Source organism: Fukomys damarensis, unplaced genomic scaffold (genome assembly GCF_012274545.1).
Source record: "Fukomys damarensis isolate Sample0158 unplaced genomic scaffold, DMR_v1.0_HiC HiC_scaffold_9, whole genome shotgun sequence".
NCBI classification, from domain to species: Eukaryota; Metazoa; Chordata; class Mammalia; order Rodentia; family Bathyergidae; genus Fukomys; species Fukomys damarensis.
In genome coordinates this window covers 3,930,330-3,957,084 of record NW_022900921.1, presented here as the reverse complement: position 1 = coordinate 3,957,084, position 26,755 = coordinate 3,930,330, and the positions used below count along the sequence as shown (strand labels likewise).

The window sequence follows — 26,755 nt, the reverse complement described above, 5'->3', positions numbered from 1 at the left end:
GGAACAACCTGGCCTGTTTTCTCTGTAATCCTGGCATAATGCCTAGCAGTTGTAGCTAGGCTCATATGTTTTTTTGTTTCTTTGTTTTTTTGTTTGTTTGTTTTTTAGTGCCGGGGATCAAAGTTGGATCCCTGCGCTTGTAAGGCAGATGGTGGAACCACTGAGCTAAGTCCCCAGCCCTCTTTGATTGTTTTTGAGATGGGGTCTTCCTCTGTAGTTCAGGCTGATCTTGAACTCTATGTAGTCTAAGCTACCTTTGAACTCCTGGCGATCCTCCTGCTTCAGCCTCCCTGGTGCTCATTTATAGGCATGAGCTACCATGTCTGGCCTCATATATTTGTTGAATAAATGAAGTAAACAAATGATATTTTTTAATACCTTATAGATTGGTAGCACAATTTAAAGATTCATTATGCCTATAGTTAAAAACGGCATGGTTAAAGCACAGTTTCTAGTAGGGTTGTCAGTTGATACAATCTGTTTACAAAGCAGTTCATCCAGGTGTAGTGATGCACACCTCTAATCCCAGCCCTGGAGAGGCTGAAGCAGGAGGATTGCTAGGAGTTCGAGGTCATCGTAGGCTACGTAGTGAAATGAAGACCAGCCTGAGAAACGTAGACCCTGTCTCAAAACAAAAGTAAACACATGGCTAGGGATTTAGCTCAGTGGCACCGTACCTGCCTTGCAAATACAAGGTCCCGAGTTTGATCTTTGGTACCAAAAAAACAAAACAAAACAAAAAAATCCACACATACCTATGATTATCTCCTAAGAATTCTATTTGTTTATTTTAGAGGAATAAAATTATTTTAAAAATTATTATTGCTTTTGTGGGGTGCTGAGGGTCAACTACAGGGTACTGTGCTTGCTAGACAAGTGTTATATCAGTGAGCTACTTTTTCATCCAGAGAAATTGGTGGCTCTATTCTGTATTTAGGCTCCCTGTCCCCACTTTTGAGATGGAGTCACTGTGTTGTCCAGGCTGGCCTCGAAAACTGCTGGACTTAAGTGATCCTCCTGTCTCACCTTCCCAAGGGAGCTGGGCTTATAGGTGCATGCCACAGCACCTGTTTTATGTTTTGGGAAAACCAAAACTATCACATTATAAATGTTTGGAAAATATATGTGTTTATAAGAATAGCCAAAACAATAACTGGGCATAGTGCACACTCAGCACTTGGGAGGCTGAGGCAGGAGGATCACTGAGAGTTTGGGGCCAGCCTGGGCTACCTAGAGAGTTCAAGGCCAGCCTGAACTACACAGTGAGACCCTGTCTCAAAAAAAAAAAAAAAAGTTGTAATAACTATTGACTCTTACTTTGGATAAATTAGAGGTTCCCGTTTACCTTACGCAGTTGTTGATTGTTGATGTTGATGGTGTCTTCTAGCCACACATGAATATGGCAGTGTAACTTTCAGGAGTGAGGAAAATGGAGTGATCATTTTGAATTTGGAAGGGCGCATATTAACCACAAAGGAAAATACTTTTGGCCTTCCAGAAGGGACAGTTTGGTAGTAAACTCCAAGGCTGAATTAAACATGTTATATAGAACCCCCAGTCCTAGCCAGGCGTGGTGGCCCACGCCTGTAATCCCAGCCCTCGGGAGGCTGAGGCAGGAGGATCACTTTGAGATCGAGACCAGCCTGGGCTGCTTAGTTCCAGGGCAGTCTCAACTACATAGTGAGGGCCTGTCTCAAAAAAAAAAAAAAAAAAAAAAAAAACACAAAAAGACAGAACCCCCAATGCTCTAGTATATATCATCACCCCTTTCCTCCCACATTTTATTTCGAAAAATGTTAAACATAAAAAGATATGATGAACATCTATCTGCCTTTTGCCCAGATGTACCAGCTTGTAGCAATGTTTGCTGTAATTGCTGCTCAGCTCTTCTTCATTTCTTCCTGTCCCTCACTCCCCTCCATGTTTTTGTGTGCGAGTGAGCTTATTTTTACTGATTTTAAAGATTTTATTTTCTCCTGGCGCTTGGGGTGGTACGGAATATCCTATTTTTCCCAAATATTTGTCCAGTGGTTTAGCATTTATTGGTGTCTCTTGCCTGTTACTACTACAGTGGTTGCCAGTATGTGACTTACTAATTTTTTTGTTTCTTCTACATTTGTTAGTTGTCACACTGATACAAAGAAAGCCGTTTATTTTTTTTTTTATTGTTAGGTTCTCAGATTTTTTTTTTTAATCTTCCATTCTTGTTCATTTTTTGCTCAAATGTTTTAAAATGTGAACAGTAGCCCATTTTAGGCTTACTGTGCCATTTTGATATGTCTGCACCTGTTTTTGAGTGCTCTCAACTGGCACAGGCTCACGTTGTAACTTCCTGGCTGTGTCCTGGAATGAGCTGTTTCTCCAGGTAGTCCTTTCTCTTTACGGTGGGCGGTGACATTAGAAATCACAGTGCCAGTGCTGGAGTCTTCCTTCCTGTTGAATGTCACTGCTTCCAGATCAGTGAGGGTGAACCTTTTAGAGCTTTTGACAATAAACATAGCCCGCTGAGGCATGTGTGCCGAGACTTCACCACCTAGGTAGTTTGAGCTGATAGAGCTACGAGTCTGTATTCGCATCATAGAAGTTTTTCTCCTTGCTTTATGTGAAATTGATCCTTTCCTTCTCTCATAGCCAGATCTTTGCTCTCTCATTTACTTCTCATTTCCTCTGTCAGCAGCAGTGAATTTGCTACCCCATCGTCACCAACGCCAAATCTACAAAGTTGAAGATTTCGGGTTTTTGTGCCCATTGAGAATGGTTTATAATGTGTAGTGTCAGTTTAACATAAGTACTTCATGGGTACTTAAAACAATTCACATTAAGTAATTAAAATTTTAGATAATGCTCAACTTGCTTATTTTCTTTTAGAAATATTTAACTTAGTCATCCCATATATTTTGTTGTGATACAGCAGTTGGCTAATTTTAACTGAATCCTATTTCTATATAATAGTTGCAGATACCCTGAGGGTTATTCTATAAAATAGTTTTGCCTGGTCAGCAGAGATGTGCCTCAGACGGGCTCACACTTAAATTTAATGTTAATTTTAGTGGAGCACAGATGAGTGGAATTATTGGTTTGGGGAAAACTTTATTTTAGGTAGCGATACATTGATGATCAGAGACATAGGAGGAAAAAAGTAGTTTGAGACACAAATAAGTCAGATCAGAAAAATAGAGTATGAGAGCTACAACTGGGATATTTTTAGAAGCAGTTAATTTAGTTTTTAGCTTTCTGCCAGCCTTATTAAAACGAAATCTCAGTTGGATGCCTTCCATTACTCACAGAAAGAAACAAAATGTCTTCATCATTAAATCGTGAAAGGATTTTTATTCTGGGAATTGTGATTTTCTTTTGCAGCACATATACAACTAGTCCCTCCTTTCCTTTCCTCTCTCCTCCTCCTCCCTTCTCACCCTCCCTCCCTCTCTCTGTCTCTCCCCTCCCTTCTTTCCCTCCTTTCTTTGCTTTCTTTGGTCAAACCCAGGCTGGCAGTTGTTACAGGCCCAAGAAGCAGTCCTCCTGCCTCAGTCCCAAAGTAGCTGGGACCACAGGCACATTATCATGCCTGGCTCATACAGATCTTCTTAAACGATTATTTTAGTGCTATTGAATACATAACATTAAATCATATACTTTTCTAAAAAATGGTAGGAGCTGAACCTAGGGCCTGATACACTCATTCTACCTCTGAGCTGCATCCCCAGCTGAGGATCTTTCAGAATTTGAATTTAGGCAGTTTATGCATACTGGTGGTTAACATGTCCCTTATGACTGTTCATGTCTGTATTGACAGCACAATAGTTCAAGAGACCTAACTGCAGCTTGATAGTTAGTAACAAGAATTTATTAATCAGCCTAAATGTGCTGGATGGAGGATAGTTATTCTTTGGTTTTAGTCTCTGCCTACTGTAAAGTATAGATGTTTTATGCTATTAATTAAAGAATACTTTTTATGGTTCTGCTTTTAGGGTACTAAATACTAAGAAAACCAAAGAAACCACTCAATATACCCGAAATAGGTAATGTTCTTATCTAAGTTTATTAGAATATCATGCAAACAAGAAAAACTTGAATATACATTAGACACCCTTAAAACATTCTGCATCCTACCCCATTAAATTGCTTTACTTGCATGATACTAAATTGTGCAAATCAGGAAGTTTTTGTTTTTGCTTGTTAGTTTTCACTGTTTGACCTGCTGATAGAAATCCTCAAGAGTATATTGATTTTGCCACCCATTCTCTTTTTATAATTATGGCTATCTTGTTGTACACACCTGTCATCTCAGTGCGTGGGAGGCTAAAACAGGAGATTCACCATACGTTCAAGGCCAGCCTGAATTACGGAGCAAGACTGTCTCAACCCCCCCCCCCCCCCCGAGCTGGATGTGATGGCACACGTCTGTACATAACCCCAGCCCTCACGAAGCTGAGGCAGGAGGATTGCCTCGAGTTCAAGGCCAGCCTGGGCTGCTTAGTGAGTTTGAGGGCAGCCCGAACTACGTAGCGAGACCCTGTCTTTAAAAAAAAAAAAAGGTTATCTTGATTGGCTTTAATTCTCTGACATGGTTTCAAATTGTAGGCTAGAAATGATACGTGAAAATAATTTGATTTTTCCTTTTGGCCTTCGGTACCACTTGTTTTTTTATTTTATTTAAAAATTTATTTTATTTTATTTTTTGCTACCGGGGATTGAACTCAGGTCTGTGTGTTTGTGAGGCAGGCGGCGGAACCACAGAGCTAAATCCCTGGCCCAGGACTTGTTTTTTTTAAACACAGTCGTAACACATGGTTTAATCTACCTGTACATATAATAATCCCTCCTGTCAAGGTTTGACAACTTTTTCATCATTGTCTATTTAACCAAAAGTCCCTGCTGCTATAAGCTATTTCCTTTGATTTTTTTCTAGTGAAACTACAATGATTACAGAAATGGCACTCCTATATTTTTATGAGTGCAGAAAAAGTACCCTTGCATTTTCCCCTTATTCTAAGTTTATCAGCAGTTTTTAGTTACAGTTATTAATCTAAATTAATGTTAGATTCTATCACTGAATACCTCAATCTAGCCATTTATGTTGTTATTGATTGAGATATTAGTATATTTCGAGTAAAAATATCATTTTTAAGGAAACCTAAAGCAACAACAAAGCTGAGGTCAAACTGCCATAAGGGTGAAAGTCAGGGAAGTTGTTTGGGACAAAAAGAAATCAAGATAAGAAAACTACGAAGTAGAGAAAAAGAAAAGTTGAGGGGGTGAACAAGTGGGAATGTTTTGTATGTCGCTAAGGGCAAAGAATAGGTAGATTTGTGAAGCGGAAGCAGGGAGACCTTATAGGAAATATTGAAGATTGGGATTCTTTAAATGCTCCTTTTCCTCTCAGTGTACATCTTTCGCTGATTTTCAGCTGGCAGAATACTTGGAAAATGGATAAACTCATTCCCATGATTCCAGTTGCTTGGGAGGCAGAGGTGGAAAGATACCACAAGTTGGAGCCTAGAGTGGGCAATTTAGGGAGGTTCTATCCCAAAATACATAGAGGAAGGGGTAGGGCGGCTCGGGATGTAGCTCAGTGGTCAGTCTCTCCTGACTTCAGCCCCTCATAGAGCCGCACACATACACACAGTTGACAAGGCTGGGTCACTGCTCCAGCTCCGTGGTAGAGTACTCGACCACTGCACACCACAAGAAATTAAAGACAAAAGCCTGAGGAGGGTACATGATTCAGTGAGGGATGGCTTCTCTATTCTGGACTGGAATCTTTTCTCTGTGTAGTCATAGAAGACTGTTGGTAGTGATAAAGGCCTTACCAAAGGCAACTTCAGCGTGAATACCTGTTATTACTTGGAAGGTGAGAGGGAATCTGATTCAGGAATTAACCTGACAAAATCAGTATATAAAATTAAATTTTCTGTTTTTGGTGTCATATGAAGATTGTTTTTCTCTTCATAGCAACATGAACCTTGAAGACCGGAATGTGCTGCGTATGAAAGAAAGGGAAAGGCGGAATCAGGAAATTCAGCAGGGTGAAGACGCCTTCCCACCTAGCTCTCCTCTCTTTGCTGAGCCGTACAAAGTTGTAAGTTGTCCTTCTTTGAATTTTTCCCATCTATGTCACACTTTGGTTTTTAAAATGTTTTTGTTTGTTTATTTTTTTGGTTTTTGAGACAGGGTCTCACTATGTAGTTGAGACTGACCTGGAACTCAGTATGTGGCCCAAGCTAGTCTCGAACTCACGGCGATCCTCCTGCCTCAGCCTCCTGAGTGCTGGGATTACAGGCATGTGCCACCATGCCTGGCTTAAAATGTTTTTAGATTTTCACTTTTTTCTTAGAAAAAGTTATCATGGATACCATTTAATATTTTTTCTTTTCTTCTAAATAGAACACACTTTTTTGGGTAAGCTTTTTGGGAATATAAATGGGCACATATCAAACTACACAAAATAAGTGTTTTGCCTTAAAGAGTAATGTTTTACTATATGAACAACTTCAGAAAACAAGTGTTCAGTTCAAGAAGTAGAGCATCACCTGTACCCTGGAAGTCTTTTGTCCTGTACTCTTAAAAATGGGATCTGAGCCAGGCATGGTGGTGCACACCTGTAATCTGGCACTCAGAGGCTGAGGCAGGAGGATCACTGTGAGTTTGAGACCAGCCTGGGCTACATAGTGAGTTCCAGGTCAGTCTCAACTACATAGTGAGACCCTGTCTCAAAAAACCAAAAAAAAAGGAATCTGGCTGGGGGTTTAACTCAGTGTTTCCTCCGCCTGCCTCGCAAACACAAGGACCTGAGTTCAATTCCTGGTACCAAAAAAATGGAATCTGCATTGGCTGAAGTCATCTCTTTACTCCTGGCTGTACACTTTAAAGACATTTCACCTTTAAGTTAAAGCCTTTAGTTACTTCCTAGGTGTTCTTTGGCTGTAATATCAATCAGAGATGACTATTTTATAGATACTTTTACTTCTTCATATATCTTGCCGTTAGCTTAGTTTACTAGGTTTCATTAATTTTTTGTATGTTTGAGTAAACATATCTTCACTATAAGTTGGGTTCTTTTTCTGTTATCATAGACTAAATTCTCTTGATTTTCCTTCTCATTCATTTAGTACTTTAACTATCACATTTATATTTAAGTTGTCAGAATGTTCTATGAATTGAATCAATTACAGTTTTTATTATTACTGTATCTGATTTGAGATTGCACAGAAAAGGGAATAGTACCATTTCTAATGACTAATATAACTTGTGACAGATTTGACTTTTTATTGCATTTCAGGTGTTTGTGTTTGTGTATTTGTGTGTGTGTGTGTGCGTGTGTGTGTGTGTGTGTGTGTGTGTGTGTGTGTGTGTGTGTGTTTTAACCTGAGACAGGGTCTCACTATGTAGTTCAGACTGCCCTGGAACTCACTATGTATCCCAGCCAGGCTGGTCTTGAACTCACAGCCATCCTCCTGCCTCAGCCTCCCGTGTGCTGGGATTATAGGCGTGTGCCACCATGCCTGCTAGGTGTTTTACATTTTAAAGCCTTTTGCTATGTTTAATAGCAATAGCTCTAGTTTAGCAGTAGTGATCATTGTTGGTTTATCATATGAGATTGAGAAGGTGTTACACATTTTTTCCTGATGGGATATTAAAAGTGACACAGCCTCATTGTAGCCCGATAACATTTAGTGTTTATGGAAGCAGTGTTCACTGTTGAAGACATTTGTACAGAGCTTTTAAGAACTTTGCAATTTATTTTCTTATTTGTTTATTTTTTTGGTACTGGTGATCAAACTTGGGACCTTACACTTGTGAGGCAGGTGGTGGCACCACTGAGCTAAATTCCTGGCCCAAGAACTTTCCAGTTTAAAGGCAGTCATACCGGTATCATTTATGTGAATGTAATATAAAACTTGGAATTAAGAATTTGGGGTTGAGGATTAAATTAGAGATTAAAGACATTGAAAAAATAGACGCTTTCCCCCAGAATTTTTTTTTTTTTTTTGGTACCAGAGATTGAGGTTGAGACCTTGCGTTTGCCATGCAGGCATAGTGCCACTGAGCTACATCCCTGGCCTTTACCCAGAATCTTTGAATTGTACTATCGTTTATTTTATAATTGCGCTGTAATAATTGGATTTATTTTCTGATTGTGATATCTGTAATACTTCTCGGACATATTTTTTGAACAATGTAAAATCATTTTTGGTATTTGCCAATCTCAAAATAGTGATAGTTCAGTTTTTATTTCTTTTTACTTAGTAAATGTCTATGTGTATCAATGTGGAAGAGTCCTAATGCTTCTAGATGTTTTGGACCTTCGTATTTCCCAAGAATGACTTTTGAAACTTGAAGTAGTCAGAATTTATTAGTCAAAGTTAATTGCCAGGATGTAAACCTTCATCAATAAGTTCTTCATGCTTAATTTTAAGGCTTTCATTAACTGGTGAGTTACAGCAGCAAAAGTAATTAAAATTGAACTGTTGGTTGTAACTTGTTTCACTAAATTGTTTGTATTTCTAACTATGTTATTGAATTATAAGGGATATAGTGCTTTTATAGACTATCAATATATGAGTTAGGTAATCTGCTGGTCTGGAGCTTATTAAATAATGGCTGATTACTTTTCTGCTTTTCAAAAAACTGGTCCTGAATGTTTATTATTGAAATTTGTATTTTTTTCTCTCCTGGAACCTACCATATGTATTTTTAGTGTCCTGTAGAGTATTTGTATTTTACCGTGATTATTTTCAGATACTTTTGGTGTTTTTTTTCACCATAAAAATTAGATATTTAGAGCTTGCTTGTAGATACTAACTTTAAGATTTGAGGGGAAGAAGACTCCCTTAGAAAAGTCCCTTTTCCATTTGAAGGTTAGCTAGAAGCATATCTTATTTCTGATTATGCTAATAGAGTAATTTTATTTTGTCTTTTTTGTAGACAAGCAAAGAAGATAAGTTATCAAGTCGTATTCAGAGTATGCTGGGAAACTACGAAGAAATGAAAGATTTCATAGGAGACAGAGCTATACCAAAGCTTGTTGCAATCCCCAAGCCTACACTACCAACAACAGATGATGAAAAATCAAAGCCAAATTTCTTTGAACAGAGACATGGAAGTTCTCATCAGAGTAGCAAATGGACCCCTGTAGGACCTGCCCCAGGTACTTCTCAGTCTCAGAAGCGGTCCTCAGGCTTACAGAGTGGACATAGTAGCCAGAGGACAAGCGCAAGTGGTAGCAGTAGCTCTAACAGTAGTGGCCAGAGGCATGACCGTGACTCGTATGGCAGCAGCCGGAAGAAAGGCCAGCATGGATCAGAACACTCCAAATCACGATCTTCTAGCCCTGGAAAACCCCAGGCTGTTTCTTCATTAAGTTCCAGTCATTCCAGATCTCATGGGAGTGATCACCATGGCAAGGAACATCAACGTTCCAAATCACCCCGAGACCCTGATGCCAATTGGGATTCTCCTTCCCGCGTACCCTTTTCAAGTGGGCAGCACTCAAATCAGTCTTTCCCACCTTCGTTGATATCAAAATCCAGTTCAATGTTACAGAAACCCACTGCCTATGTGCGGCCAATGGATGGGCAGGAGTCCATGGAACCAAAGCTGTCCTCTGAGCACTACAGCAGCCAGTCCCATAGCAACAGCATGACTGAGCTAAAGCCCAGCAGCAAAGCACATCTCACCAAGTTGAAAATACCTTCCCAGCCGCTGGATGTGAGTCACACATTTAGAGCTATTTAAACATTGAGACTGTGTGGAATAATTGACCCTGAAATTATGAATTTGAACTTTCTTTTTGCCTTAATAGTAAAGAATATAACCAGGCTGGTGGCACATACCTGTAATCCCAGTACTTGGGAGGCTGAGGCAGGAGGATTGCTGCATGTTCAAGGCCAGCCTGAATTACAGAGCAAGATCCTGTCTCAGAAAAGTAGAGAATATAAAAGTTTATGGGGCGGGGTGCTTATGAAACATTTGTCTCTCAAGAGGATTCATAAAGCTGTGAGCTTCTGTTTTGAGAAATTAGAGAAAATGTCATTCATTTAGCATTCACATATTAAAATGGCAAGTCAATTATAGAATAAAAGTATGATCCATCAGTACTTTAGTTTTTCTCGAGTTTAAAGAGAAAATTAGCTACTCTTTTCTTATACTGATCTTATGAATAAGATATGGGCCATAGTTCTTGATAGTGATTGTTGGAATCTTTGGGTCTGTGACAATGCGTAGTTTGTTTTTTGTTTTTTGTTTTGTTTTTGAGACAGGGTCTCACTAAGTAAGTCATTGAGACCGACCTGGAACTCACTATGTAGTCCAGGCTGGTCTCAAACTCACAGCGATCCTCCTGCCTCAGCCTCCCGAGTGCTGGGATTACAGGCATGTGCCACCACACCCGGCGACAGCGCGTAGTTTGAATGCTGTCATCCTTTCCTTGTTATACTTAAAGAGGTTGAGAAAGCTGCTGTAACTTCATATTAAATAGAATATTTAAAATGAAAAAGTAATCAATCATTGTACAATAGTTGATATTTTGTTTTAATGTACTTTGTGCAATGAAAAATTCACAAAAGAATGTCAGCCAAAAAAGCTCACAGTTCAGAATAGTGGGGAGGACTCAGGAATACATAAAATACTGTTTTAAGTGCATTTAGGAGTCTTTCCTGTGGCCTTGGGAAACTCAGTGTTAGTTGCATTTGTCATCTTATTACTTCTCTCCAGAGAATGGTAAAGTGGTGATGTGTTAAATTTGAGTTCAGCTGTGTAATTCTTGTTTGTGCCTTAGAATAAGCAGTTTATTTTCTGTGATTTAAGAGAGTCTGTAAAATGTCCATCGTGTTTCAGACTAGTAATGTTTTATTATACACATTTTACTCTATTAGTCTATGTGAAGTGTTACATGTTGATATGATGGTATAGTTTGTATATCAATACACTTAAATTTTTAGATAAGCTACTTACCTGAAAAATTACATTTAAAAAAATTATTTAAAGTGTAAGAAAGGTTTAAAAAAAATTTTTTTTTTTGGTACCGGGGATCAAACTTGGGTCCTTGCATTTGCGAGGCAGGTGGCAAAACCACTGAGCCAAGTCCCTGGCCCAAAATTTTTAAACTTAAAAAATACAAAGTTTTCACCAGGCATGGTGATGTACTCCTGTAATCCCAGCAGTCGGGAGGCTGAAGCAGGAGGATCACTGTGAGTTTGAGACCACGCTGGGCTACACAGTGAGTTCCAGGTCAGTCTCAACTACATAGTGCGACCCTGGCTCAAAAAAACACAACAAAACGAAAACAAAAACACAAAGTTTTCAAGTTATGCAGTATGATAATTAAAATTTATATTTAGAGAAAGTAGTCCAAAGATTTGAACTAGTGTTCTGGTTTACAATAGTGGAATTATGCATCTTTAAATTCTGTAATTTCTAATTTTTTAAAATCTGTGCAGTGAATAGTAAAAATTTGTTAAGTTACTCCAAATTTCATATGTGTTTATTTTCTTTTTCTTAAGGCGTCAGCTTCTGGTGATGTGAGCTGTGTAGATGAAATTCTTAAAGTAAGTTTTTTTTAAAGCCTTTTCAACTTTTATTTACTTATGATACTCTGACCCTTTCTTACTCTCCTTCCACCTGTTTCACAAAGGATCTGAAGCAACAGATTGGTTTTATGTGTAACTTCATTGTTTGCATCATAAAATAATTGTTCTCCTTGCGCTTAGGTTCTGAATCACATAATTTATTTACTGTTTGCCTTCAAAAATTGACTTTGTTTTTATGTAAAACAAATTCTAATCTTAGCAGTTTCCTTTGAAAAGAGGAAGAAACCAGATACTTTCTCAGGTTTATCAGTCAATAATTTCAAGCATTAAAAAACTCAGTAGTTATCATTCAAACCATTAAGTTGAAACTGGCTGGCTCTGTGGTTCATCTATCCATACTAGTGAAATCTTGCATTGAAGGGGCTCTTCTGAATACTGAATATTTTGAATGTTTATTGCATACATTTTAAATCTGGACATGACCAAAAAATTACGTTCCTCTGCTGGATGAAAAAAACTTCTGTTGGAAAGAAAGTACAGTAAATTGGGGAGTGACAATGATTACTTTTTTGCTCAGAGGAGAAAACTGTCATATATTACTATAACTTTTTGGGGTGGCAGGTGAGCTCCTGAATTTTTATTTGTACTTGAATTTCACTTTTTTTGAGACAGGGTCATGCTCTCTACTTCAGGCTGTCCTTGAGCTCACTGTGTAGCCCAGGCTGGCCTTGAACTTGTAGCAGTCCTCCTGCCCTAGCCTCCCAAATCCTGGGATTATAAGGGTACAGCACCATGCCCAGCTTTCACTATGGATTTTTGAGACTACCTGCTTCAGCCCTTTTCGTCCATTCTTTCGTTCAGTGAACTACTGTCTCTCTTTCCTTCTACCATTTTGCTTATTACCTTTTCCTTTACAATGGGGGTTTAATTTAAGCTCCCCCTCCCTTTTCAGTACTGGGGATCCAACCCTGGGCCTCATACATGTGAGGCAAGCCTCAAGCATAATCTTCCTGCCTCAGCCTCCCTGAGTAGTTGGGATTGCATGCCACTGTACTGGCTTGAGTTATTTTCTTTATGGCCCTTGTTGTTTGATCGTTTTAAAGTTTCTTCTTTTCTTGACTATTGTTATGCTTTGTTGTTTTTATTTCCTATCCACCTTGCTTGCCAGCTTGTTCTCTGTCTTTTTGCAAGCCTCTGGCCTCTCTTAACTTTTAAGTAGGAGTGTATTCTAGTCTGTTTTTTTCTGTACTATAACTTAACTCTTGCCGCCTTCCTTGGCTTTATCTGTTAAATAGCTCTCAGTTTTTCTCTCCTGCCTTGACTTCCTTTGGGTTTTTGTTTATGTCTCTGAATTGCTCCTTAACTGGGTTTCCATTTGAGTTTCAGGCTACTTCTTCGGACTCTCAGTGTATAAAGTCATAATGTTAGTAGTACCATCATTCTCCCATGCTTATGTAAAATCCTCATTATATCTTAACTTAATCCTGTCATATTCTCTTTAATCATAAAACTAGGTATGGACTTTCAAATTTCATTGGATATATCTTCCTTTCTTTTGCATTTCTGCCATCTTGAGCTTTAATAATTTTAACAGTCCTCTTTCTGTCTTCCATGTTATTCTGTTCGTCTGTCTTTTCCATTGTTTCCACATTCTTTAATCCCTGGTCTTCATAAATTAATTTTTTTCTCTTAAAATTTTTAGTGGCTCTCTTAGATCCCTAAAAACAAAGAATGTCGAGATTGAACAGTCTAGACCCTCCACAGGCCAATACTAACTTTCCCTACTACTGATTGACCACTTTTGCTGAATTGGTTTCCGTAAACCATACACTCAACAGTTTTCCCTGCCCCTACTCCCTTCCCAGGTACTGGGGATGAAACACAGGACCTTCACACTGAGCTACATCTTCAGACCTTTTTTTTGCTTTGAGACAAGGTCTTGCCAAATACTAAGTTGCCCAGTCTGGGCTTGAACTTGCAATTCTCCTGCCCCAGCCTCTCAGAGTGCTGGCATCACAGGCACACACCACCCTGCCTGGCTTCTTTTACTTCCAAGAAGTAAACTTTTTTGGAGTGTTTTTCCTTTCTCCTCAGTAATACAAAGATTTTCTTTTTCCTTAGACTCCAGTGAAAACCGTCTTCCTCCCTCACAGTGATAACTGTTTCCGTTAATCTTGTAACATTTTTTTTAGGTACTATGTATCTGAAATCTAAGAGAGCGTTGTACCTTTCCTCCTGAATCCTCAGTAATGCATGGGAGTTTAATACCTGAAAGATTTTCTTGTATTTAATTATCTCTTTGATGTTGCTGACCATTTATTTCACATTTTCTATACACAATGCTTGGTACGCAGCCTTGATGGTAGAGAATTAAAGTATGTTTTCAGTTGGGAGAGTATTGTGTTTTTGAGATGGAAAATGCCAATGCTAAAACCCTGGGGTACGTGAGTTTCCGTTTGTTTTCCTTTTCCCTACGCCCAGTCTGCAAGAAACTTCAGATCCACATTCCCTTTGTGTTTTCTTGTTTTTATTTTCATGATTTGTAGTAATACTGTTTCTAGGAACCCCATTAGGAATGTAAAAGAAATTTTAATCCACTGTTTTATTGAAAATTTTTTTCTATTATTTCAAAGCATGCTAAGTAAATAACTATTTTCTGCCGAGCACTGGGGATACGCTGCACACTTGGAGTGGACCTTCTCAGCCTGGGTGTAGGAAATAATTAGAGCAGTGGAAGAGAGTGAAGGGCAGTTTCTGTGCAGATGGCCGTTTTAAGTGATTCTAGTACATACTGTGTCATGCCCTGGTCTCTTCTTTCTGTTATTCTAGTGCCCAAAGGAATCCACTGTTAATCGACCTCCCAGAGACATTTTCATATATACACATTTAGTAGGACATAGACTATGATTTGTGATTGTCATCTAACAGTATACTGTGGACATCATTTCATATCAAGTTAAATTTCTCTCATTTTAATGTCTGCTTGCTGTTCCATTATATGGATGTCTGCTAATATATTTAATTGGTTTATATTCTTAGGTATTTCCATTTTTTAAATGTGAGCCCTTGAAATGTATATTTCCATATAACTGTAGTTATCACTGTAGGATAAATTCCTAGGCATTATAAAACACCTTTAATTTACATGATGGCTTATTTTGGATTAAATGCCAGAAAGAAAAAGTTTCTTCCTTTTTCTGAGTCTGATACCTCTCTCTCTGCTACTTTTCTGACATACAGTAATCTAATCTAAACCCCACTTGGGCATATTTGGCATGGTTAGACAGAAAGCATTAAGTGAAATTGGAGTTAAGGTCTTGCTTGTCTGTTTTCCTCCTCATATGCTTTTGAAGTCTCTCTTCTGAGTTTCTTACCTGGCCCGATTTTTCTGTTAGCACGTGTGCTCTGTAGCCAGTCTTTCTAGGATGAAATTTTGTGCCCGTTATTTACTAATTGAGTAACCTTGAATAAATTGAACCTTTATGCTTCATTCTCATCCTAGGTAGATCTAGGTAGTGAGGCTGTTTGTGTCATAATGGCATTGTGAGTACTGAATGAGCCACAAACGTGTAAATCGCTGGTCCATTGACACCGCGGTAGGTGCTGGCGGTTCCCATATCCCTTTCCTCCGTTCTCCTAGCCGGCTCTCCTTAGTAGTAGTGCTTTATTTTGAGCCTCATAAATGATTGCAGGCTGATACTATTCACAGATTTCATCATCCTGACTGTAAACTCCTTGAAGCCAGGGAGTATTTATTTTTTAACCTTCCTTTAATTACCAGCCCCGTAGTGCCTTGCACCTAGTTGTGCTTTGCCAGTACGTACTGACTAAATATAATTTTGGAGGATCGATCAGAAAAGCAGTATTTATAAGTGCAGATCTGGCTTTTAGCTGTATAGTCTGTTGTCCTTGACCTGGTTGAAAACAAACTGTAATAATTACATTTCAGGAGATGACGCACTCATGGCCGCCCCCTCTCACGGCTATTCACACACCATGCAAAACAGAACCTTCCAAATTTCCTTTTCCAACTAAGGTAAGTGAATAAAGTGTGTCTTTGGTAATGTAAGAAAAGCTCAAAATGGCTCAGTTAAAAGCATATAAGACTAAAATTGTCGTTCCCATTCTAGTGGGAAACGGACTGTAAATTTAACAAATATGTAAATAGATAAGTTCAGATAGCAACGACGATTATGAAGAAATTTAAACAGGGTAATGGAATCAATAGCATTTTGGGCTGAGAGGTACTTAAGAAAGATTAGAAGGTAATATGGAGAGAGACTTTAAAAAAAGAATTGATGTTTATTGCAAACTTATGGTATCGGAGGTTTCAGGGGCTTCTTAAACTTTTCTTTGAGGAGGCTCTTAGAAATCAGCAGCCATACAGTGGCCATGGAAAGAGGTTTCTTAAACAGCAGTTGTTAGTGCATCTAAAATCAGCGGATTTTTAAAACTTAATTTATACAACACTTACATAAATAGTTTGACCACGAACCTTAATAATAGCTTTTCCCAAATCTTGCCCCTTTCTCACCTGAGCTTTTATATGTACCTTTGCAAATCCTTTTTACATGCATCTATATGGAATTTTATGTAGAGAGTCATTACATATGTGTTTTATTTCTATACAGATATATTCTGTATCATTAATCATTCAGCAGTAGTTGTGGAGACCTTTCCATATTACTACACACCGATCTTTTATTTATTTTAACTTTATCGTTATATAAATATCCTAGTTTATTTAGTCATTTCTCTTTGGCATTTAAGTTGTTACCAAGTTTTTAGTTCTTGAAACATTTCTTTAGTAGTTATCTTTGTTCATACCTTCTTGTGTGGGTGTGTGTTTTTTGTTTGTTTGTTTTTGTCTTGTTTTGTTGTAGTACTGGAGATTGAACTCAGGGTCTTCACACTGAACTACATCCCCGGCCCTATTTTCTTCTTTTTCTTTCTTTTTTTTTAAGGCAGGGTCTCACTAAGTCACTGAGTAGCTGAAGCTGGCGTGAACTTGTGGTCCTCCTGCCTCAACCTCCCAGAGTGCTGGCATTACAGGCATGTGCCACCATACCTGATCCTGACATTTCTTTAGGGTGTGAAACAAGAGTATTGCTGATATGTAATGAGTATACATTATATTCAGCATGTACTCTCCAAGTCCCTCTGTAGTCACACTACAGGATTTGTAGCAGTCAGTAATTCCACATGTAGTACCTATTATTCCACATGTGCGTACCACAATTTGGTATTAGTAAACACCAATCTTTTGAGGGAAAAATGTCATTCTTCTTGCTGGATTGCTAGTAAGGGCCATCATCTTTGTACATTTAACATCCATTTGATTTGGGGGCTGTCTTAAAATTTAAATTTTTATTAGTACATATTTGTAATACATAATTACATTTATTGTGAGAAGTTGGTACATACACATAACACAGTTTAATTCTTTTTACCAATTAGATTCTTTATGAATCTGCCTATTCCTGTTGTCATTTGGAGTGCATCTTGTACCTAATGACTTTAGGAAGACTTCTTTTTTGGTTTTGTGTTGTTTTAATTCTAGATTCTAATAATTAGTTATTTCAAATACATCTCCCAGTTAGATTCTTGTATAAGTTTTATGGTCTAGAATATTTTAATTTTGATAACTATAATATATTCTTTTATTTAGAGTGTTTGCTTTAACATCTTATTAAAGAAGGCTCGTCTTTCTCCAGGATCATAAACATACCCTCATATTTTTCTTTTAATGTGGTTTTAGTTCTGGTTGTTTTGTTTTTTGAGACTGGATTTCACTATTTAGTTCAGACAAGCCTTGAACTCATTATGTAGCCCAAGCTGGCCTCAAACTCATGGTGATCCCTCCTGCCTCAGCCTCCAAGCGCTGGGATTACAGATGTGCACCACTGTGCTGGGCTCCAGCTAGAGTTTTATCATTTGGATTCCTGGAGTTTTTTGTTTTTTTTTTTTTTTCTTCCTATTTCTTCTTTCTTTGATTTTTGCTTTTATTGTGATTATTTCTTTTTATTTCTATTTTTAAGGTAGAAGCTTGTAACATTGTACACATTGTTTTCTAATATAGGTATTTAAAGTTATTTCACTGAAGTCCTGTTATAGTTGAATCCTATAAATTTTTTATGTTTTATTTTTTATTTTATTTTGAGACAGGATCTCACTATGTAGTTGAGACTGACCTGGAACTCACTGTGTAGCCCAGGCTGGTCTCGAACTCACAGTGATCCTCCTGCCTCAGCCTCCCAAGTGCTGGGATTACAGGCGTGCGCCACCATGCCCAGCAAATCCTATAAATTTTTATGTAATGTCTTTATCATATTCGGTGCAGTGGACTTTTCTAATTTTCTGTGATATCTTTGATCCATGAGTTACATAGAAATATGTGGATTAGGGCTGGGGATTTGGCTCAGTGGTCCTGCGGCCTGCCTCGTAAGACACAAGATCCTGAATTCAATTCCTGGTACCAAAAAAAAAAAATGTGGATTTGTCCTCAAATATTTGATGAGTTTTATGATATTACTCCCAAGTGGGGATTACAGGCGTGCGCCACCATGCCCAGCAAATCCTATAAATTTTTATGTAATGTCTTTATCATATTCGGTGCAGTGGACTTTTCTAATTTTCTGTGATATCTTTGATCCATGAGTTACATAGAAATATGTGGATTAGGGCTGGGGATTTGGCTCAGTGGTCCTGCGGCCTGCCTCGTAAGACACAAGATCCTGAATTCAATTCCTGGTACCAAAAAAAAAAAATGTGGATTTGTCCTCAAATATTTGATGAGTTTTATGATATTTTATAATTAACTTCTAATTTATTTGTTTTTTTCTAGACAGTATATGTTGTATAATTTGTTTTTGTAAGCTTATTGAAATTTGTTGTATAGCACTGTATGTAACTTTTTTACTTACTGTTTTATAGTACCAGATACTATCTGTATAGCTCATGTCAACGTTATTGAGAGTCCGCATAGCTCATCAGTCGTGTGTATTTTACTGACTTCCTACTTGTTCCACCAGTCACCGAGCGGAATCTTGACATCTTGTCTTTATGGATTTGTCTCCTTTTTCCCTTTCAGAAAATTTTGTCAGTTTTTGCTTCATGTGATTTGAAGTTTTATGATGAAGTTCCTACCTGCACATTTAAGATTACTGTGTTTCTGTGCCGAATCGGTCCTTTTCATCATCTTGAGATGGCCATTTTTATCTCTGCTATCAATGTTGATTATGAAGTCTACTTTTTCTCATACTCATTTAGCCACTCCAGGTTTCTTTGAATTTATTATTAGTCTGCTTTGCCATTTTTTATTCTTTTAATCTGTGCCTTTGAATTTAACCAGCCAGCCAACCTCCCTTCCTGTATACCTTCCTTCTTCTTTCTCTTTCTCCTCACCTCCTTTTTTTCTTTTTCCAGTACCCTTTTAAATTTTGAGACAGGGTTTCACTAAATTGCTGGCTGGGCTTAAACCTGTGCTCCTCCTGCCTCAGCCTCCCCAGGGTATAGGGATTACAGGTGTGCAGCGCCATGGCTTGTATTTGCTCATTGATTTTCAGTTATTTTTTGTGTGCACCGTGTGGTGGGCGTCCACAGTTGTTACGCATGTGCATCTGTAGTGGCTCTCATTGTTAAAGTTTGCTCTTCCCCATTAAATTGTTTTGGCTCTCATGTTGACAATCAGTTGAGTGTAAATATGAGGGTTTATTTCTGAGGTTTGACTTCTGTTTTGTTGAACGTCAGTTTTATTTTTTTGAGACAGGATCTCATAATGTTGTTTAGGTTGGCCTTGGATTTGAGGCGATCGTCCTGCCTCAGCCTCTCCTGAGTGCTGGGATTACAGATATGCACCGCTATGCGTGGCACTATTCTTTTAAATAGTTTCACGAAGGCTTTTAATTCAACAAATGGCATATATTTAAATTATACAGTTTGACAAGTTGCATCATATGTATATAGCCATAAAGCCATCACCATAATCAAGATAATGAACCTCAGAAGTTCTGAACAGGGCCGGGATTTACCTCAGTGCTGCCTGCCTGACAAGCACAAGGTCCTGAGTTCGATCCCTGGTACCAAAAAAAAAAAAGGAAAAGAAAAAGAAACTTGAGAAGTTCTGAACATACTAGAATAAACTTCCAGAAGTTTCCTAATGATTGTGCATAATCATCTCCTCCCTTCTGTTTTCTATCCCTAGGCAACCACTAATCTGAGTTATTTTTTGTTTATACATATGTTTATACAGTTTAAAATCAGTAGTAAAGATACGTGATTTACAAATAGTACACAATACACAGAGCTGTGTATCATAAGTTCCATATAGTCAATTGTATGTTAAAAATGCTTTCTCCAAAGTTTTCCCGAATTCATACCGACATGCAGTTTATGGTTGCAGCTCAAACATGATTTGACAAATGGAGTTTCATTCAGGTTACTTACTTCCCAATAAATGTATTTTCATGAAACCAGAAATGTGATCCTATTATCGTTCATGTTTGTATAAATTTTACTCACTAACTGGGATCTCTTTCAGTTTTAGCACTATCTAGTGGAACTTCACTCGTTCATCGAAGAGAGGAGTGACTTTGCTGAATTGGACGTGTGTGTGTGTGTGTGTGTGTGTGTGTGTGTGTGTGTGTGTGTGTGTGATCAAATTCAGGGCCTTGTGCTTGCAAGGCATGCGCTGTGCTGCTGAGCTAAATCCTTGGCCCTGATAATAGTTTTTAAATAATTGAAGAACATCTCCTTAGTGGTTCCTGTTACTCATCACATAATGGCTATAGACAGTGCCACATTTTCAAGTTTAATCTGCATTTTTAATCACCTTTTTTTTTTTTTTGAAACAGGGTCTCATGTAGTTGAGACTGACCTGGAAGTCTAAGCTACATCTTCAGTCCTGTTTAACTTTTTTAAAAAAGCACACTGCTTTTAAAAGTGGTCGGACCAGTCTGGGGATTTAGCTCACTGGTGCTGCACCTGCCACAGAAGTGCAAGGTCCTGAGTTCAGTCCTAATACCCAATGGTTGGACCATTTTATATCCTACCAGTAGTACATGAGAGTCCTAATTGTCTCACATCTTCACCAAGGATCGATACGCTCAGCATTGACATCTTTTCCTGTACTTTGTCATCTGCTTATGTTCTTTGGTTACAGTATCTGTATGAATCTTTTGTCTCCTTTTTATTGGATTGTTGTATCTTTTACTTTTAAGAGTTGTATTTTCTGGATGTAAGTTCATTGTTAGATTTGTGGTTTGCAAAAACATTTTTCTCAGTCTGTGGCTTGCCTTGTCATTCTCTTAACCGTTTTCCTGACAAGAAAATTGATGAAGTCCACTTCATCTGTTTTTGTTTTTGTTTTTACTATGTGTTTTCTGTGTCTAAGAAATTTTCATTATTTTAGTTACATTCTTCTTGCTGGGACAAAATACCGGGTGCCCAGATTTTATTTTAGCTCACAGTCTGTAGAGGTTGCAGGCCATAGGTGGCTGACTCCAGGGCGGGGTGATGCCTGAGAAGAGAAGGAGTACGTGGTGCAGCAGGCAGGAAACAGTGAGACTTACTTGTTCTTTGCCTTTTATGCCACCCAGGCTGTAAGCCTATTGGTTGGCACCACCCACACTCAGGGTGTCTTTTCTCCTCAGCAAGTCCTCACCCACTTCCAGAACTGTGCGAAACCGATCCAGTACTACATGCCGATGATCCAGTCACTCTCCAAAGCCCCATCTATGAGGGCATGAGGCTGTGAGGGTGCAGCTAGATGTAAATCGTAACTCAAAATCTCCTGTGTTTTAGTCTTGACTTTTTATAGTTTTTAGGTTTTACACTTAGGTCTTTGATCCATTTTATTTTTTTGTATATTGTGACAAGATATGGAAAAAAGCTCTTTTTTTGGTGTATTATATAGCCAGTTATTCCAGCATATTAAGCTGTTTTTTTGGTTTTTTTTTGGTACCGGGGATTGAACTTGGGTCCTTGCACTTGCAAGGCAGGCCTCCGAACCGCTGAGCTCAATCCCCGGCCCTAGGTTTTTTTTTCTCTACAGTGAATTCCCTTTGCAGTTGTAGGTGTTTCTGTTTCATTTTGTCTTTGTATTTTTGAGGCAGTGTCTTGCTGTGGTAGTCCAGGCTGATCTTGAACTTGGCTGTGTAGCCGAGGGTGGCCTTGAATGTATGAAAATCCTGCCTCAGCCTCTCCAGTGCTGGGATTACAGGTGTGCACCACCACAACCAGTTTGCAAGTTGTAGTTGACTGTATATGTATGGTATGTTTCTCACCTTGTTCTGTTTCATTATTCTGTTTATCACACTTAAGGTGCCAGTACAAACCTTTCTTGATTACCTCACGTCAAGTTTTGTTGAGTAGGTGTCATGGTATTCCTGTAATGGTACACCTGTAATCCCAGCACTCAGGAGGCTGAGGCAGGAGGATTACCACGAGTTCAAGGCCAGTTTGTACTATATAGTGAAAGCCTGTCTCAAAAAATCAAAAGGGCAGGGATTTAGCTCAGTGGTTCCACCACGTGCCTTGCAAGTGCAAGGTCCTGAGTTCAGTTCCCAGTATCAAAAAAAGACTCAATATAATGTAAATTGTCCAGTTACATTCTTATTTTTCAAAGTTGCTTTTAATAATCTGGACATTTTGCAGTTCAAGATGAATTTTATTTTTTTTTGCAAACCATTTAATATATATTTTTGTACGTAGACTACTATGCAAGAAAAAAATAGAAATTTTTTTGGGCAAGACTTGATTTCTGGGCTTCAACAAGATGCGGAAAGTTTTCTTTTAGAGCTTTTTGTTTCTTTTTCTCCAAAATTTTCTTTCTTGCTGAAATGCAGGCTTGTTTCTCAGTTTCCAGTCTGATAAAATGATCCACATAAGGCACTGCAAAGAATCATTTCCTGTTCTATCTCTTATTTAGGTACCAAGGTATATAGGCCACTGCTTGAACTTGTGCCAGATGATTTTTGCAGAGATGTCTCTTCTACATGCACCAGGTCTAGCTTTTTCTTGACCAATCTGGAGAAACCTCAGAGCATCTTCTCTTTCCTTGACAACTTTAAGGCATCCATGGAATCAACTACCTTTTCTTATCGTCCTGTACTTGGCATTGGCAAATCCTGCAGCTTGGCCTCCTGTTCTAGAGTTAAAAGCATGTTTCTTTCAGTAAGACGTACCAAAGTTTATGTAAATCTTCATTACTTTTCTTCCTTAATTGCTGACATATCTATGCAGCTCCAGATTTCACTTTTTCTTGCCCACAATTTTTTGGGTCATCAAAAAATTTTCTTTCAGGTCTGTCCTTGACAGTGTGGTGTGAAGTGATCTATACTGATGAAAGTATATGACATTTGGTGCATTGTTAGGTAACAAACTAAGAGAAAACCCTGAGTCAGCAGGGGACTTAGGCTTTATTAATAATCCAGAAGCCTTCAGGACTGCTGAGACTGTTCTACAAAGAGTAGCCACACTGGCCGCAGCCATTTTTTTTTTTCCGCTAAGATGAATTTTAATACCAGCTTGTTGGTTTCAAAATTGAAGTTTTGTTGTTGTTGTTGTTTTGTTTTTTTGTTTGTTTTGTAACAGGGTCTCACTATATAGTTGAGACTGACCTGGAACTCATTATGTAGCCCAGGGTGGTCTCCAACTCACAGCATCCTCCTGCCTCAACCTCCCTCGTGCTGGGATTATGGGCGTGCGTCACCATGCCTGGCTTCAAGCTTTGGTGTTTTGATAGGGATTGTATTGGATCTATGGATCAATATAGGGAAAAGTGACATTAACAGTGTTGAGTCTCCTAATTTGTGAACGCTAATTTCTTTGTATTTAGGATTACTTTCTTTCAGTACTGTTTTGTAGTTCTCAAGAAACAGATATTGCAGATGTCTTACCCTTCTAATGCTGTTATACGTGGATTTACAGTATATGAAAATTTTAGTATCTGATTTTTCCTCCTAGTCTATGGAAATATATTGGATGTGTCTTTTTTTTTTTTAAACAGGGTCTTGCTAAACAGTTCAGATTGGTCTTAAGCTCACAGTATAGACCAGGCTGGCCTCGAACTCACATGATCTTCCTGCTTAAGCCTACTGAGTACTAGGATTACAGGCATGCACCATCACACCTGTCTTATCCTTTATCTTGCAACCTTTCTAAATTTACTTAGTCTTAGTAGTATACTTGTTGATACCAACTGGATTTTCTACTAGATGATAATGTCATCTGTGAATAAGGAGGATAGTTTGATTTCAGGATGCCTCTTTTCATAGCTTTGCTTTATTGTACTGGCTAGAACCTGTAGAAAGTGTTGAGCAAAAGAGGTAAGCGTAGATACTCTTACCTTATTTTTGACCACAGAGGGAAAACTTTTTTTTTTTTTGTACTGGAGATTGAACTCGGGTCCTTGCACTTGCAAGGCAGGGCTGGAACCACTGAGCTAAATCCCCGGCCTGGGAAAAGTATTCTTTTATTTTTTGTTTTTTATTTTTTCCAGTACTATGAATCGAACTTAGGATCTTGCACTTGCTAGGCAGGCACTGTGCTGCTGAACTACATCCTAGGCCTTGTTTTCTTTTTCTTGATACTTGTTTTTTTTTGTTTTTAATCTGGTTTTGATATCATATACTAACCCTGCAGAATGAATTAGCATGTAACTTTTTCCTCTTTCATTTCTGAAATAGTTTGTGTAGAGTTGGTATTATTTCTTCCTAAAAATATATTTACCCAGTGAAACACTCTGGATATGAGTTTTCTTTGTGGGGCAATTACAGCCTTAGGTTAAAAGTCAAAAGTTGGAGCTACGTGTGTGAGGTGGTGCATACCCATCCATGGTTCTAGTACTCTTTTTTTTTTTGGTACTGGGGATCGAACTTGGGTCCTTGCGCTTGCAAGGCAGGCAACAGAACCACTGAGCCAAATCCCCAGCCCTGTTCTAGTACTCTTAAGAGGCTGAGGCAAGAGGATCACAAACTCAGGTTTGAGCCCAGCCTGGGTAACTAAGCAGTTTAGTGAGACTCTGTCTCTAAAATTGAGAGCTGGGGATGTAGCAGAGAGTGAAGACCCTGAATTTAGTCCCCAGTGACCCCCACACATAGGAACAAAGGATGGAAAAAAGTATGACTTTGTAAAGTAAAAATTATGTTTCTTTAATAAATATAGGGCTGTTCATGCTTCTGTTTCTCCTTGGATGAGTTTTGGTGATTTACAGTATGTCTTTCAAGGAGTTTTTGTTTTTATCTATTCATTGCCAATTTTTTTGGTATAAGTTTTTAGTAATACTCCTTTATACATTTAATGGCTGTTAAGATACTGCAGTACTTCTGTTCTTCCTGATAATGGTTGTTTTTTCTTTTTTTTCCGATTGTTGTGGTTGGATAGTGTCAGTTTTATCAGTCTTCTCAGAGCACGATTTTTTCCCTGTTGCTTTTCTTTTTTGTTATATTGATTTCCTCATTTCTTTCTCTTTTTTTTTTTTGTGCTGGGGATCGAAGTCCAGACCTTGTGCTTGCAGGGCAGGCAGCAGCTCCACTGAGCTATAAATTCCTGGCCCTAGAAATTTTCTTGAAGTGGAAGCTAAGGTCATTGAATGGAGATTTTTCTTATTTTCTAATAGAGGCTCTTAGTGCTATAAATGTGCAAAGTAAAGCTTAGTATATGTCAGCTAAGTCAAATTGGTTTGTAGCATTATACAAGTTTTCTGTATTCTCATTTTAATTTTATTTGGTCTGTTTCTTTTTGAGAATTAGGTAATTGGTAAGTATACTTTTGAATTGATATGTCTTGCACATTTCTTCATGTTTTTCATTCTCTTAAGTCTGTAAGCATTTGGGGTTATTTTAGCTCATGAATCAACCTTTCATTTCTATGAAATGACTGCTTTAAATTTTACTCATATACTGTACCATTAAAATACTGTTACATCGCTTCTCGGCCTTTTGGCTAAGATCAAGTGTAGTAAAATACTGTTACAAAATAATATAAACATTCCAGCTTTTTATTTTTTAAAATTATTTATTTCGATTTTTTGAGATAGGGTTTCACTATGTAGTTGAGACTGACCGGGAACTCACTATGTAGCCCAGCCTGGTCTTGAACTCACGGTAATCCTCCTGCCTCAGCCTCCCAAGTGCAGGGATTACAGGCTTGCACTACTATGCCCAGCTTAGCTTTTTCAAAATTGATGCTACCATGGTATACTTTTTCCCAACATTTATTTTTAACCCATTTGTGCCTTTATATTTAAAATGCATTTATTGTAGGTAGCATATAACTTATCTTTTTCAGTCCATTTTAACACCTTTGCTCTTTAATTGGAGTATTTATTTGTTTCGATTTTATTGAGATAGGGTCTCACTTTGTAGTTCAGGCTGGCGTAGAACTCACTGTGTAGCCCAGACTGGCCTTAAACTCACAGTGATCCTGCTTGCTGTCTCCTGAGTTCTGAGATTACAGGTGTGTACCACCTGTAGGGTTTGGCTTAGTTGGGGTACTTAGACCATTTATAATTTAGACCAATTGTGATTATTAATATAGTTGGATTAAAATCTGCTGTCTTTTTAATTTCTACTGGTTTCATCAGGTGGCTATTTTGTTTTTGCCTTGACTGTTGTGTTTCTTAATACTGACCTAGGTTTTGTGGGGCATACCTTTATCATTCTGTTTTTGTAGGAGTTCTGCGTTCTTGTCTTTCTCTCTCTTTTTTTTTGTAGAGGGATTGAACAAAGGACCTTGGGTTTGCAAGGCAGGCACAGTGTCACTGAGCTAAATTCCTGGCCCTCTCGTCTCTTGTATAAGAAACTTTGCTCATTACGTTTGCATTTCTCCTCTTCCATTATCTGTTATTGTTACGTGTAATTTACTTCCACTTAAGTTATAGACACTACAATATTGTTACTGTTTTATTGAAAGCCTGTTTTGTCTTTTACTGCTATTTAAATAATAGGAATAAAAGGCTGCTTGGGAAGCTGAGGCAGGAACCCAGGTTTGAGTCTGGTCTGGGCAGCTTAGTCTCTTGAAAATAAAAATAAATAAAAAGGGCTGGGAATGTCATTCGCTGTGATGGTTCTAGGTTTAGTCCTTAATACCACACAAACACACAAAAGGGCTCCCTCGCCCCACCCCATATAGTTAATAGTTCTTTTGTTCTTCATTCCTTTCTATTCATTTGAATTCCTATCTGGTATATTTCCTTGAGATTTCGTTTAGCATTTCTTTTTAGT

At 38.2% G+C, this 26,755-nt stretch overlaps 1 protein-coding gene and 2 pseudogenes across 3 annotated transcripts in view; 2 read left to right on the top strand and 1 right to left on the bottom strand.

Moving 5' to 3' along the window:
- Positions 1-26,755, top strand: part of Aff4 (AF4/FMR2 family member 4) — a 74,001-nt gene that overhangs the window by 425 nt on the left and 46,821 nt on the right. Inside the window, exons 1-5 of one of the 3 annotated variants that reach the window (XM_033761561.1) lie at positions 4,004-4,022; positions 5,956-6,082; positions 8,929-9,711; positions 11,505-11,549; positions 15,481-15,567. In XM_033761561.1, the coding sequence (XP_033617452.1) occupies positions 5,960-6,082; positions 8,929-9,711; positions 11,505-11,549; positions 15,481-15,567 (1,038 nt within the window). In that variant the 5' untranslated portion in view covers positions 4,004-4,022; positions 5,956-5,959. Of the gene's footprint in view, positions 1-4,003; positions 4,023-5,955; positions 6,083-8,928; positions 9,712-11,504; positions 11,550-15,480; positions 15,568-26,755 lie in introns of those variants that run through there. The other 2 variants (XM_010639738.3, XM_033761562.1) reach the window with 2 other exon arrangements.
- On the bottom strand, positions 22,246-23,046 carry LOC104873232 (annotated as a pseudogene).
- Positions 25,456-25,633, top strand: LOC117285401 (annotated as a pseudogene).